Genomic DNA, 14,940 nt, shown 5'->3' with positions numbered 1-14,940 from the left:
TGCAGCCGTGATGAGAACTCCCTTCACTTAACTGGAGGGTACTGCCAGCACAGAGCCCTGATGATATCATCTCCTTCTCTCTGCACAGCTTTAGATCACAGCTCTCCCGTCCCTGGGGGCCTTCTGCAGTTCTGGTCCTCTGTTGTAGCGTTCCTGTCTGGGTCTTCTCAGTGCTGTGGCCTCCTTTAAATTGGTCAGAGGAGCTCTGGCTTTAGTCTGGAAGGTAATGCCAGTCTCCACTTCAGAAGAGACGAAAATGATTCTCGTCAAATCGGTGTGAAATGAACCATAATGGCAGGAGGCCGGTGCAGAAGCCGTATCTCCCTCTCACCAACTCCACCCGCTCCACCCATCAGACAGCCTGCATCCATCCCCCCCACCCCCACCACACTGCTGCCTGCAAAGCTGAGACACTCTGTGATCTAAGATGTAAAACCTCTGAGTGGTGCTCAAATTTCTGTGCCAGACTGAACAGACTGCAGTGTTAGTCTAGTGTGCAGTAATTACACTAGCTGCCGTGTCTGTATTGGTTGCTGCTTTGCGAACTGAAGCTTTTAAAAAAAAAAAAATCCCCCATATAATATACTGATTTCATACTGAAGATGTGGACTGACTAGCACTGGTTAGTTTACCAGTAATCACATAAGTACTGGAACATTAATGCAAATATAAATGCACTTTGTATATGATTTATGCCTCAACTTCATGGTGTTTCCCCCAACTCCTTTAGAGAGTTCACACGCTGCATTACACTGCCACCTGGTGGTCTAATACAATCCTGTTATCCATACTGTGTCATGCAGCTGTTGTATCTCTTTGACTAAAGCAGATTTCTTGCTGCCATGAACATTCCTCCCCGTAGCCGGACAGGAAGCTTCTGAGACAGAAGAGCGTAACCAATTTGTGTTGTAAGCCTCTTTGTTGTGCAGAGCCTGGCTGGCCGCCCTTGTGTTTACACGAGCCGTGCTCCCAGTGCATTGTGGGTGCAGCGAGCCTGCTGGGAGTGGAACCGGGCAGGACGTGGCTCGGCCCACACCGCCTGGCAAAGGGAACCAGTGACATTGTGGCAGGCACATATGCCCTTCGTGTGTGGAGGTGCAGTCGGGAAGGCCAGAGGACACTCTCTACCCACGTGTGTGTCAGCACACGCGCTCTCTCCTCACGTGTGTGTCAGCACACGCGCTCTCCTCACGTGTGTCAGCACACGCGCTCTCTCTCCCCATGTGTGTGTCGGCACACGCGCTCTCTCCCTTCACGTGTGTCGGCACACGCGCACTCTCCCTTCACGTGTGTGTCGGCACACGCGCACTCTCCCTTCACGTGTGTGTCGGCACACGCGCACTCTCCCTTCACGTGTGTGTCGGCACACGCGCTCTCTCCACGTGTGTGTCGGCACACGCGCTCTCTCCACGTGTGTGTCGGCACACGCGCTCTCTCCACGTGTGTGTCGGCACACGCGCTCTCTTCACGTGTGTGTCGGCACACGCGCTCTCTTCACGTGTGTGTCGGCACACGCGCGCTCTCTTCACGTGTGTGTCGGCACACGCGCGCTCTCTTCACGTGTGTGTCGGCACACGCGCTCTCTCCACACGTGTGTGTCGGCACACGCGCTCTCTCCACACGTGTGTGTCGGCACACGCGCTCTCTCCCCACGTGTGTGTCGGCACACGCGCTCTCTCCACACGCGTGTGTCGGCACACGCGCTCTCTCCCTTCACGCGTGTGTCGGCACACGCGCTCTCTCCCTTCATGCGTGTGTCGGCACACGCGCGCTCTCTTCACGCGTGTGTCGGCACACGCGCTCTCTCTTCACGCGTGTGTCGGCACACGCGCTCTCTCTTCACGCGTGTGTCGGCACACGCGCTCTCTTCACGCGTGTGTCGGCACACGCTCTCTCTTCACGCGTGTGTCGGCACACGCGCTCTCTCCCTTCACGCGTGTGTCGGCACACGCGCTCTCTCCCTTCATGCGTGTGTCGGCACACGCGCGCTCTCTTCACGCGTGTGTCGGCACACGCGCTCTCTCTTCACGCGTGTGTCGGCACACGCGCTCTCTTCACGCGTGTGTCGGCACACGCGCTCTCTTCACGCGTGTGTCGGCACACGCTCTCTCTTCACGCGTGTGTCGGCACACGCTCTCTCTTCACGCGTGTGTCGGCACACGCGCGCTCTTCACGCGTGTGTCGGCACACGCGCGCTCTTCACACGTGTGTCGGCACACGCGCTCTCTTCACGCGTGTGTCGGCACACGCGCTCTCTTCACGCGTGTGTCGGCACACGCGCTCTCTCCACGCGTGTGTCGGCACACGCGCTCTCTCTTCACGCGTGTGTCGGCACACGCGCGCTCTCTCTTCACGCGTGTGTCGGCACACGCGCGCTCTCTCTTCACGCGTGTGTCGGCACACGCGCGCTCTCTCTTCACGCGTGTGTCGGCACACGCGCGCTCTCTCTTCACGCGTGTGTCGGCACACGCGCGCTCTCTCTTCACGCGTGTCGGCACGCGCGCGCTCTCTTCACGCGTGTGTCGGCACGCGCGCGCTCTCTTCACGCGTGTGTCGGCACGCGCGCGCTCTCTTCACGCGTGTGTCGGCACACGCGCTTTCTTCACGCGTGTGTCGGCACACGCGCTCTCTCTTCACGCGTGTGTCGGCACACGCGCTCTCTCTTCACGCGTGTGTCGGCACACGCGCTCTCTCCCCACGTGTGTGTCGGCACACGCACACTCTCCGAACAGGGCCCGATGTACTGGGCCGTCCTAGCCTCCCACGCCTGCCTGGTGGGCAGTAGCGGCTGGCAGGCACTCCGTCCGTGAAGGGAGTCGTGTGTCTGTCATGCGAAAGCAAAGTAGATGTTTGTTACAGGGTGATTGGCACTGGTGTTGCCTGAGCACACGTAAGGGCCCTTGAGCAGGCAGACTGCACATGAGAGGGTAACGGCAAAGCTAAGCTCACTGGATGTCAGTAGACTGTCTCGCCACAGCTCAAAGCTGGATTATGGGCCTTCATTTAAACTGTGATTATGTTGAGAAATTGGTTGCTTTCAAAGTGCATCATCAGAGTCCATACAATGAGCGGTTTAGGCCTCGGACAAACAAACATGGCCGCCGCACCGCGGTGATTAATTCAGGATTACTGTTATGTTTTTTTTCTGTTTTTTCGATTTCAATCACTCTAAATATCCAGAAGGGGTTAGGGCAGGACAGCCCATCTCATCATCTTATACACATGAATCACATTAGTGGTATGAGGATTTGTTCCGGCGGGGTGTGTGTGCGTGGGCGTGGCAGATTAAGCCGATGCGTAGGGCTGTTCTGGAGTGGCAGCTGCCCCGATCCGTTCTCTCCCGTCCCTCAGACAGATGGCCCCGCCGCACGGCTCTCATTCCCGCTGGACTTTCCCCTGCAGTGTGTGTTTTGCAGCCCGCGGTCTCTTGGCTGGCCGTGTTTCTGCCTCAGGCCTCCTGGATCGCAACTCCTGGATCACCACTCTTAGATCGCCATTCCTGGATCACCACTCTTAGATCGCCACTCTTGGATCACCACTCTTGGATCACCACTCTTGGATCACCACTCTTGGATCACCACTCCTGGACCACCACTACTCAGCAGCATGTTTTCATCACTTCACTCCATCTGATGTTCAGTGCGATTTGTTCCTGCGCCACAGAGCATCTCTTTGGTTGACAGTGCTGCAGAAGTAAGATTAGAGGGTCCAGGAGCCATGATCTCCAGTCGTGTTCTGGTGCCCTGTGCCCTGCCCACCGTCCTGCAGCCTGAGCCCGCGCGCAGGACTGTCGCCCGCAGGAAGTCCTGCTCTGAGCTCTTTCATAAAGGCTACCGCGTTAGACCAAGAGAAGGCAAGAAAGGTGCGGGCCTCCTGGGCTCCGTGGTCTCCTGCCTCCGTCTGCTCTCCGGCTGGGGTAAGAGAACGTTTTTGGGGCTCTGAAACAGCACTGCCCTGCCTACGGGCTTACCGTGGTTGCTGTGGTTACTGAGGCTGCTGTCGTTAATTGCGAGGCTTTTGTCGGGAACTTTCGTCGGTTTGATCTATTCCCCGTGATCTTGTCTGAATAGCGTGTGTGATACTGCATAAGGAGTGCTGAAGTGTTAATCATTGTTTTGTGTGTGTGTGTGTGTGTGTGTGTGAAAGGGAGATTAATGAGTGAGAGAATGCAAGAAAGTCTATGTTGCAAGGCTGACTGATGTTGAGTATGTTGCCTGATGATGTGTTACGTTTTTAACCTGCTCTGCGACACTGTCACAATCCCTCATAAACACACTTGCACACATTCCGACACGTCCAGAGACCTCATGAATATATAAAGCGCAGTGTGAGGACTGTATTTGAATTTGGCCTCTTGTGAAGTACTGAGGGCTGGCTTAGTTTTGATCAGGAGATTTCAGAGGACCTCGGAATAAAGATTACACAAGCTAAAAATCCATAAGACATCTGCTAATACGACGACTGCTGTGTAGTCCTAATGAGCTACTGTGGGAATCGTTGGGGTGAAGTCATTACTAATGCAGGAAATAATAACAGTGTAAATACATGGGTTCGATTTTTCTGCTATGGATTGTTTGTGCAATAAAAAAAATCACACTGCGTTTATTTTAAATGCTATTTGTATTTATCTTTATGATTTCGGTACCTCATTTCAGGTACCAGTCTCCAGGTTAAATTCATTCACTGCATGTCCTGTTAGGGTCTGTTTACACATGGCTTCAATACATTCAATACATATTTCTAGATGTTTATAGATATTTATAGTATCTGTATTTGTATTTATAGAATCTATAAGTTATAGATGTAGTGAGTTTTAAAAGATTTCCAAAAGGTTGGTGATCTTTTGTATCATGGCTGTTTATAGCTACATCTGCGTTGGGATTGTCTGCTGAGCATAAAGAGAGCGCTTCGTTCAGAACTGTCACCAGCTAACTGGATCCTTTATTTCCCCTGATCGTTCACCGATGGATTTAACTTTGATTTGATCCCGTTTCCTTTATCAACAAGATCCAGAGGTGAATATGGTTTGTAATTTCAATTCAACCTTTTGTTTGCTTGCAGGTCTGCGATTTCTAAGAGCCTTGAGACTGATACAGTTCTCGGAAATATTACAGTTTTTGAATATATTAAAAACAAGGTAAGGCCGACCACCTACACGCACACGCCACAGTGTTCCTTTATTCCACTGATGGTAAGACTTCAGTTAAAGGTACAATAAGTAGCAAACCATTTGCTCTATATGTTATTTGTCTTATGGCTTTTGGGCTTATGTACATCACATGGCTGGCAACATAACTTTGCAAAATATTGTTATGGTAACTACGGTCCTATATTGACTATTTACCTTTACCCACAGTCCTTTGCTTTCTCTCCTATCACCTTGCACGTCTGCACATTCAGCCCTTATAGTTCTGTTCTAATGCATAAACATCTTATTGTACCTCTAAATTATGCAAAGTTATTTTAATCATTTCCTATATACATGGAAAATGATGTCACATAGAGCCTGGAACATTATAGGCTAATCCTCCCTTTAATGCGCTATAGGAAGGAGAACCTCTTGCCTATGAGCTGAGGGCAGGTAGAAACAGGTGTGTGGTTGACCCCACCTACGCTCCCCCAGACACTGTGTGGCATCTTCAGCCGATAGGTCAGGGAGTTGCAGAGCAGAGGGGCGCGATGGGGTTGCTGAAGATGTTGCTAATAAGTTGTCACCCTTGAAATTGTTGAAATCGTCGGGCAGACGACGGACGGCTCCTCTCGCGGTCCAGAACGCAGACGTGTGCTGGCCGCAGCCAGCGCTCACCCAAACGCTCCATCTCTGCCTTACTTGGGATGGTCTGATTTCTTTTTTTTTTTTTTCTTTTTTTAATTAGTGTCAGATCAGCTGTATGGCAAAAAAAGCTTTAATGAGTTGAGCTGAAGGCCAGCGCTGGGCTTCCCACTGTATGACGTGATTGGTTTGTGATAACCGTGTGTTTGCTCGCAGCAAGACGCCACTGGCCGGCCTGGTCCCGTGTGTGTTGGGCTCAGTAGATGACTGATCTGTACGTCAGTGCGATGCGTTTCACTTTGAGAGGTGTGACGTGACTCTCGTCTCTCACAGTAATTCCATCAAGCTGGTGAACCTGTGTTCCATCTTCATAAGCACATGGCTCACTGCTGCAGGATTCATTCATCTGGTGAGTGAGAAACTCACACAAGCCCCGCCCCCGCAAAACCCCCGACACGAGAAACCCACACGCAAGTGTAGGTACAAATCCAGTCAAAGAGTAACAACGAACAAAAACAAAAAACGTGAGGAGGAACGAACGTAACACGGCCGACGTCTTTATTTTTAGTTCTTGTTATAGCGAAGATACTAAATATTCAGTTTTTCTTTCTATTCCCTTATCAGGATTTGCCAGAGGACATCTGTGCCACTAGATGGCAGCAGAGACTCTGATCTACAGTAAAGCCACCTGTTTGGTTCCTCTCACAGTTCAAGCACATAAAAGCCCCTCCTGGCTGCCCCACATTTAGTGGTGGCTGTACAGTGAATGAACAGTAGATGGCGGTAGAGGATCAGGTTTAGAACTAAACTCTGAGCGTTGGCTCGTCTCGGTAATGTCTTTCACGCTCTCACCTCTTACCTGCAGGTGGAAAACTCAGGGGATCCTTGGGAAAACTTCCAAAATTCCCAGCCGCTTTCATATTGGGAATGTGTGTACTTGCTCATGGTCACTATGTCCACGGTGGGATACGGAGACGTCTGTGCGAAAACCACCCTGGGACGACTCTTCATGGTCTTCTTCATCCTCGGCGGTCTGGTAAAATGAGTTTCATATGTGCATAAGCCCCCTTCACACACCACGTCATTCATCCCTTCACGTAAACTTTAAGACGATTCTTTACAAAGCCCATAATTATCACCTGTCCATAGTCCTCATAGTGTCCTGATGAAATACTCGCCACGTTGCGTATTTCCACACTGTCTCTACAGTCCCTGTCCTCCCGTGAAGAGTTCTTCCATTTCCCACGATACCTCATGTAGAACTGACATGTTGATATGCTCGACGAGGAAGAATATTTTGTATTGCTGTTAATGCTAGTATGCTAAAAAAAATTGCTATTTTGATCAAGTCTGCTAATGTCAAGTGCCGTTTTCTTAAAGCAGTTGCGGTTTCAGGAGACTTCCCCACCCTTCTGTGTCTCTCCCCCGAAATCCAACCAACACAGTGGCAGGATGATGGCCCATAGTCCTGTCTGAACGTTACCACAGCAACAGCTGCTGCACACACCCTGTTGCCCGTGTGTGTGTGTGTGTGTGTGCTCCTGCCTTTAGCTGCCGCTACACTTGCGTCCAGGGTGTTAGATGGATATATACAGCTTACTGACAAAACAGCTACAGATGAAAACACAACATAACAAATATGGTTATAACGTAACACGTGTAACTTGTGGACAATAAACAAAATAGCTACAGGCAACTTTAAACGGGTTACTGATTACTGTACAGATGATACAGGTATAGTCAAAAACTGATCAAAAATAGAATTCCTGTACAAATACTATAGCTGCACATGCAGGTTTTAGATTAGACCACAAAAGAGTTTCAGCCCAAATAACTACAGGCTATATACAGACAGAAAAGAAACGTTATACAAATACTATTCCACTACAGAGCGGACCAGATGTCGACTAAGTTCAGAGACAGGAGACAATGGATATAAACCAAAAAGCTCAGAGACACAGCGCAGACGAGCACGGTATAACAGCTCAGATAAACCAGCTGTTACAGCGTCACCACAGTGACGGGTTCCTGCTTCGTTTCGGAGAGGCCTGGTAGTTATCGTAGTGGATATGGGCTCGGCGTCGAGCGTCGGCTCTGGTCAGGCCAATGTCCTCTTCCGTCCCCCGAGAGACGCTGAAGGGGCCAAGCCCCAGACGGGACAGACGTCTCCGGTCAGGTGGTGAGACACGTCAGACGCGTCCCGCTCGGTCCCGCAGCCTCTCCGGTGAGTCCTGATGGCTTCTGCAGCTGTGGACGTTCGGCCTGGACTATTCAGATCAGCCTGCCACATCACCAGTGTTAGTTGGACTAAACATGGCACACAGGGGTTTTTCTTCTCCTTTTTCTTCTCCTTTTTCTTCGTTTTTCAGTGCTGTCACATGATGACACTCTCCCTGCCTCCCTCCTTTTTTGTTGTTGTTGTGGCTTCTTTTGACATTTTCGTTTTTTTCCTCCAAACCATTGGCCTTAAACTGTGGTACTTTCTATTTTTTTTTCGTCCCCAGACCTGCATTTCTCTGGTAATCAAGACCCTCTTTTTGGATTTCTGAGCTCTTTTCTCATACAGTTGCAATTTTTTACGATGTTTCCCGACCCCCAGTATTAAACTCCCCAAACACACGTTATCGAGAGTTCCTAATCGCTCAACCAGAGGTGGTACATGTGGGTTTTTTTTTGCGCCTGGTCCATCCCTCCCCAGACCTGTGCGTGGGGGGGCGGGTTCTAGCCCCCCCCCTGCCACTGCACACTCTTTTTTAGTGTCTGCTTCTGTCTCCTATCTTCTCCTCAGGCCATGTTTGCCAGCTACGTCCCTGAAATCATAGAGTTAATAGGAAACCGCAAGAAATACGGTGGTTCCTATAGCGCGGTAAATGGCAGAAAGTAAGTACCCCCGGGGGCGGAGGTGTCTGCCCTGTCCCACCCCTCTCTGCATGCCCTCTCTTCTTCTGTTTCGTGCATGTAGGCCATGTTTGCTCGCTACGTACCAGAAATCGCTGCTCTCATCCTTAATCGGAAGAAATACGGAGGGGGTTATAACTCGACACGAGGCCGAAAGTAAGTCTAAACACAGCAGCAGGTGTGGTTGTGGGACTCCTCACTACCCCCCCCCCCCCCCAACCCCCCCATTAGAGTGGCTTGATACATGTAGCCCCCCCCCAAACCCCTGAGCAGAGTCCTAGAACTTGGCTGTAGAACGAACAGAGAAGTGAATGTCACACTGTGACTGGAGCACGTGGCCATGGACACCACGACGTGTCCCTTGTCTCTGTGACTGTGGCCACTTCTCAGAACGTCCCGTCTGCTGCATCCGTCCCATTCTCCACGTCTCACTACTGCTGTTTCTCTCATTCTTTTTGTAATTTCAATGTAGTCAGCAGTTGTCAAACGTCCTATAACTTTCTGAAAGACAGCCATGAAGACCTTACCTAGCTGCTAGCAGTCTTCTCTGATAAAGGACCTTAATTGCGTTTTTCTTGTCTGCTTTTCAAGTCTCAGCCCCCCCCCCCCCCCCCCCCCCCACCACCACCCTCGTTTTGCGCTTCTGTTGCCGTGTCCGTCGTGTAGCTGTCCTCCACACATCTAGAGGTGTGTTCGGCTTTTCTCGTTGGCCATGCCTGCTGCCGTGAGAGATGCTCCCCTGGCCGCCGGCCTGTCCTGTGTGTGTGTGTGTGTGTGTGCCTCTGGTCATGCCCCACCCCACACCCCGATGCCGGGCTGGCCCAGCTCCCAGAGCCGGCCCTCGGCCCACAGACGCCTCTCTGCTTGGTTTGCATCCCCGCGTGCTCTTTTCTTGTGCCCCGTGTAGTTGTGGTTTTGTTTTGCAGAGGTCGCTGTTTGGCCTTAACGTGGCTGTTTTGAACACCCACTCGTTTCTGGCTCAAACACGATCCTGTCATCAGCACAGCGATTCTCCCCGAGTGCTCACATTTATGAAACCTTCTCTCCACCGATCTCTCTCTCTCTCCACCGATCTCTCTCTCTCTCTCTCTCTCCACCGATCTCTCTCTCTCTCTCTCTTTCTACAATTCTCTCTCTTTTTCTTTGTTTCTCTCAGTGTGGAATAGGCACACGGTCCACGCTAGCTTTCACCAGGTTTAAGGCAGATCCTGAGTGAGGAGAGAGTAAAGCCATCAGGAGCCTCTTTGTTTGATGCTGTCTGCCTGTCACTGTAACAAGATTGATGAAATGTTATGTTTGGCCCCAGCTCTGTGGTTGGATTAGAAGCCTGGTGTTGAGAGAAGGGTCTGTCAGGAAACTGGGCTCTCCCTCTCCCTCTCTCTCTCTCTCTCTCTCTCTCTCTCTCTCTCTCTCTCTCTCTCTCTCTCTGTCTATCTCACTCTCACACACTCTAACTCTCACTCTCTCTCCACTCAGAAATACATGTGGTTGCGATTACAGGTGGCTTGGCTCCATCTCTGAGGCCGAGCTGAAACAGAGTTACCAGGCTGTTATTGTAGAAGTATGAACGTGAGTGTGTTCTTATGAATGGACGCATTAGGGCATGTATAAATAAATGTGTTAGGAAATGTATTTATTTTTCGTGTTGGCACATTTCATACAGGCACAGGTTAGGGGAGGTCCTTCTTGTTCTTTACAGCGCATTACTGCTTTAACTGCAGACTGTTTACTGTATCTTATTGGTTTAAGATGTTTCTGAATGAATTTGTGTAATCCTTTGTGTAATGACTAAAGTAATAAAACGGTACTTTGTTTGACAGCAAGCTGTTGTAAATCGTGTGTATTATGAGCCTTTATATGGTATTTAAAATTGTGTTTTTCAAAAGTTCAAAAAGACTAGGTCTTTCCATTGTTCCGTAACTGTAGTCTGTACCTTTTGTCATCTCACTGGGGAATATTTTACATTTCTCCCAGTGACTCAGAATGACTATGTGAAATATCATTATCCTCACTCCGAAAGTTTCTGTTTAAAACCTGCATATCAACTTTTCTATTGCATTCTGCTCTGAGGTCCTAGAGATTACGGTCCTGCGAGGTCCGTTAATTCCAGTCGGGCTCAGGGAGCAGGCTGATGTGTAATCAGGGCTATAGCATCCACATCTAAGTGCAGCGTTCAGCCATGGGGGCCGCGGTGAAGCCGGGCCTGGACGTGCGGCCGTAATGAAGTGCAGGGCTGCTCCCTGCTGTCTGCACTGGAGCTGTGCTGAAACAGCAGGGCCGTGAGCTGAGAGGCGTGTGAACCCTACCTGAACCCAGAGCTCCCGCACCACATCGCTGTGTACCTGCCTCACTGACAGTGTGGGCCCACAGCTGCCCAGACCTGTGTGTGTGTGTGTGTGTGGTAACACACTGAAGTGTGATCAGAGTGATCAGTGGAAGTCTAATCACCCTCGTGAGACCAGCACAACAGACCTGGCTGGGCATGACGGACTGATTCTTATTGCTCAACTTTCTTCTGATAGTTACTGTGTTATGGCGTCTGTGTTACTAGCAAGTATCCAGTTAAATGCAGCCGTTGTCCATGCCGAAGTCTTGCATTTTCAAGAGAAACAAACACATCAAAGGATATGACCTTACACTGATTCTGTTCAGTGAGGTTCCTGTGTTAACAACGGTATGTTCTAGACATCATGATCCAACCTCTGCACTTATTCTTCAGAGTGCCATCATTCACATCATCATTACAGCTCTCTGGAGCCCCCTGCGAGGGGCACAGTGGTGTTTACGCTGCACACACGTACCCCGGAGGGGGGCAGTGCTGCTGTCTGTGGAGAGTGCTCTCTGCTGGTTGGGCGCTGTGCTCTCGGGTGTAAGCGTTAGAGCAGTAGCTGTTAGCGGCTATCTACTGTCGCTGATACTCTAGCTTTTGCTCTTCTTTCTTCGCTGCTTTTCTTGTTGTGTTGTTTTGAAATGCACGTTGTGATTGGAGGTGTTTCGTCCTGCTCCTTTGCATGCTCCACGCTGCATGTGCGTGTGCTGAATTTGTGCTTCTGAAATGTTTCCTTTTTTATTTATTCACATTTCTTCCTCCTTTCATGTGGACCATCTCGCTGTGAATCCACGTCTCCACTGTGTGATGTTCTCTGTGTAGTGTTGTACTAACCTGAGTATCTTACTTCAGTTAAGTCGCCTCAAAACCTTCGTTAATACTCTGAATTCTGGATTAAATGACTCTACTTTTTAGAGGCTACTTTGTGTAGTGTAACAGAGTAACATAAAGGGAAATTGTGAACATCAGTTTGAGGTACGGTAGCAAGTATTTACATTACTCCACCCTCTTCGTGCTACTGGAGGAGTACAACGTGACAAGTGACGAGGATTTTGGCCGGCTGCGGTGGCGTTGGGCTTACCTAACGCTCTCCCGAATGCCTTTGTACCATAAACACAGAGAGCGCACACCCCTGGAGGAGCAACACAATCAGTAGCATGATCACGCTTCACTGATAACTCATCCAAATATGGAGACAAGATGTCTGACACACGCTCACTGTGTCTGTGTGTGCCAGAGGCCATTTATTTCGGTTATATAGAAAAATGTCGTAGCCCTGTCCCACACATCCTTCAGATTTAGTAGAAGCTCTAAAGAGGGTGTTTGGGAATAGGAAAACATGAATAATGTGTGCGTGATCAGTGTAGCCCTTCGCCAGACACGGCTGGCTGCTTTTGCAGCTCAACATGGTCCTCTCATCTCAGGACAGCCAAGCATACAATTACAACTGCTCATTAAAATACTTAGAGGGATGGAGGCAAGATCTGTGAAGGCCATTATGTTCAGATGCATCCAGACAGGGCAGCCAGTAGAAGCCTTCTTGGCCACTCCCCCTCCAACCAGTGGAAGTCTGCTTGGCCACTCCCCCTCCAACCTGATTGGCCACTCCCCCTCCAACCTGATTGGCCACTCCCCCTCCAGCCAGTGGAAGCCTGCTTGTCCACTCCCCTTCAAGCCAGTAGAAGCCTGCTTGGCCACTCCCCCTCCAACCTGATTGGCCACTCCCCCTCCAGCCAGTGGAAGCCTTCTTGACCACTCCCCCTCCAGCCTGATTGGCCACTCCCCTTCCAGCCAGTAGAAGCCTGAACGGCCACTCCCCCTCCAGCCTGAACGGCCACTCCCCCTCTAGCCAGTGAAAGCCTTCTTGACCACTCCCCCTCCAGCCTGATTGGCCACTCCCCCTCCAGCCTGATTGGCCACTCCCCCTCCAGCCAGTGGGAACCTGCTGCTGGGCATGGCTGAGGTCTCTGAACACAAACACACGCTTTCAAATGGAATCACAAATGCGTACTCTCGCACCTAAGAGTAAAACACACATGCACACGCACGCACACTTTCCATTTGAACCACAAAAGTGCGTGTTCTTTGTCCAAGTCTGAGGACGTTGGGCCCTGGGGGGGGGGGTTAGATTGATGAGTGTGTGCTTGCTGTTCTTCACGCTCTGACCACAGCAGTTCTGAGGAGATCCAGGATTTGAGCTGGCCTGCAGACCTCATGCATGGAAATGTGGTTAACAAATAAAGCACTGTTATTGTTCTGCAATGTTCATGACGTCTTTTGGAGATCCAAAGTGTGCTCCCCTGGCAGCTGAAGTTCCCCCTCAGACATTTGTTTCTGACGCACCAGTGGAGGCCATTGTTCTATCAAACAATAGACCCAGAGACCATCATTAGTGTTCAGTGTTAACAATGAGTTTTGTTCTTTATGTGAAGGCAAAACAGCATTTGAGATATATATTTTTGGGAAACTAACGCTGACTGACACCCTGAATAGTTGGACAGGCATAGAGAGCCCCTGACTCAGGCAAAGGGGACCTGCTGTCTGATTAGAGTACAGCTCGAGCTCCGAGAGCGTGAAACTAGAGCTGACCGCGGGAACAGTGGTCGGAGTGACCCAGCGGGCGTCCGAAGGTCACGACCTCAGTCCCAGTCCTGAATACAAAGATTGCATCTCACATATGCATATGAAAAGCAGCAGCAAGTGACCAGGAAGATTCCAGAAACCATGAGGTCATGGCTGAAGTGCCCGTCAGCTGCAGACCTGACACGCTCTGGGGACGTTTGTGTTGCACTGACGTACACGTCTCTGTCAGCACGCATTTATTCAGTAGGGTGGTTTGGGTATAAACATGTACAACACTCTGAAATCAGCTTTCAAATCAAATAGTAATACATACAGCTGCATTTAAAGATGATCTAGGCTAAGTGTGTAATGTTTTTCGTGCTGTGTAAGATTTCACATGGAGTGTAGATCTGAAGTAATGAAGATATGACGAAGGTTTGGCGATGTAGAGAAGAGACGGTGTCTGTTAGGAGCCATTTCTGCCTCTTCTTGATCTTTTTCCTGTTTGTGCCATTTGCTTTGTCTCCGTTTATGCTGTTAAGCTGAATTTTCCCCTTTTCAGGCACATTGTGGTCTGCGGTCATATCACACTTGAAAGTGTTTCCAACTTCCTTAAAGACTTCCTACACAAGGACAGGGATGATGTCAATGTAGAAATTGTTTTTCTCCATAAGTGAGTATAATTCTATTCTGTCGATAAGTATAAAGCAATATTGAAAAAAGTGTTTGGAGCTTTATTGGCACTGGAAGACTAAAAAAACCAACTTTAGAAAAATCTATCAAAATCTATCAATGGACAGGTTTTCATGTAATTTGGCCAAATACAAATTATACTGGGATATTGAGATGCTCGTTCTCTCTTTCTCTCTCTCTCTCTCTCACACTCACACACTCTCTCTCTCTCTCTCTCACACACACACTCTCTCACACACTCTTTCTCTCTCTCTCTCTCTCTCTCTCTCTCTCTCTCTCTCTTCGTAGTATTTCCCCTAATCTTGAGCTGGAAGCCTTGTTCAAACGTCACTTCACTCAGGTGGAATTCTACCAAGGTTCTGTTCTCAACCCACACGACCTGGCTAGGGTCAAGGTAACGACCTCCCATTGAGGAGAACATCTCATGAGGCATTAAACAAACGTATCTCGTCATGCCATTCTAATCTGTGGACTGCAAGAGACATAATTAGCATTATTAAATAACATTAAACTCTAAGTACAGTGAGCAGAGAATCTTGGTGTTGATAATACCTGATCCTATTTCATCTGAGGCTTAGTTTATATAAGGGGCCCGTTTCAGTCTGAGGATGCAAAGATGTTACGGATATACTGTCCCTGTAGATTAATCATTATTTAATAAAAACCTGTGTTCGTTTCTCTTTGT

At 49.6% G+C, this 14,940-nt stretch overlaps 1 protein-coding gene across 8 annotated transcripts in view; it reads left to right on the top strand.

Annotated features, from left to right (window-relative positions):
- kcnma1a (potassium large conductance calcium-activated channel, subfamily M, alpha member 1a) overlaps positions 1-14,940 on the top strand; it is a 149,765-nt gene that overhangs the window by 82,939 nt on the left and 51,886 nt on the right. For all 8 annotated transcript variants that reach the window (XM_076974801.1, XM_076974795.1, XM_076974796.1 and 5 more), the window contains exons 6-11: positions 5,062-5,137; positions 6,107-6,182; positions 6,639-6,809; positions 8,562-8,653; positions 14,125-14,235; positions 14,544-14,649. In XM_076974801.1, coding sequence (XP_076830916.1) covers positions 5,062-5,137; positions 6,107-6,182; positions 6,639-6,809; positions 8,562-8,653; positions 14,125-14,235; positions 14,544-14,649 — 632 coding nt within the window. The remainder of the gene's footprint in view (positions 1-5,061; positions 5,138-6,106; positions 6,183-6,638; positions 6,810-8,561; positions 8,654-14,124; positions 14,236-14,543; positions 14,650-14,940) is intronic.

The sequence above is a fragment of the Brachyhypopomus gauderio genome, chromosome 15, assembly GCF_052324685.1.
Source record: "Brachyhypopomus gauderio isolate BG-103 chromosome 15, BGAUD_0.2, whole genome shotgun sequence".
In the NCBI taxonomy this organism is placed as follows: Eukaryota; Metazoa; Chordata; class Actinopteri; order Gymnotiformes; family Hypopomidae; genus Brachyhypopomus; species Brachyhypopomus gauderio.
The sequence above is the reverse complement of the archived record's forward strand: the minus strand, read 5'-3'. Positions and strand labels throughout refer to the sequence as shown.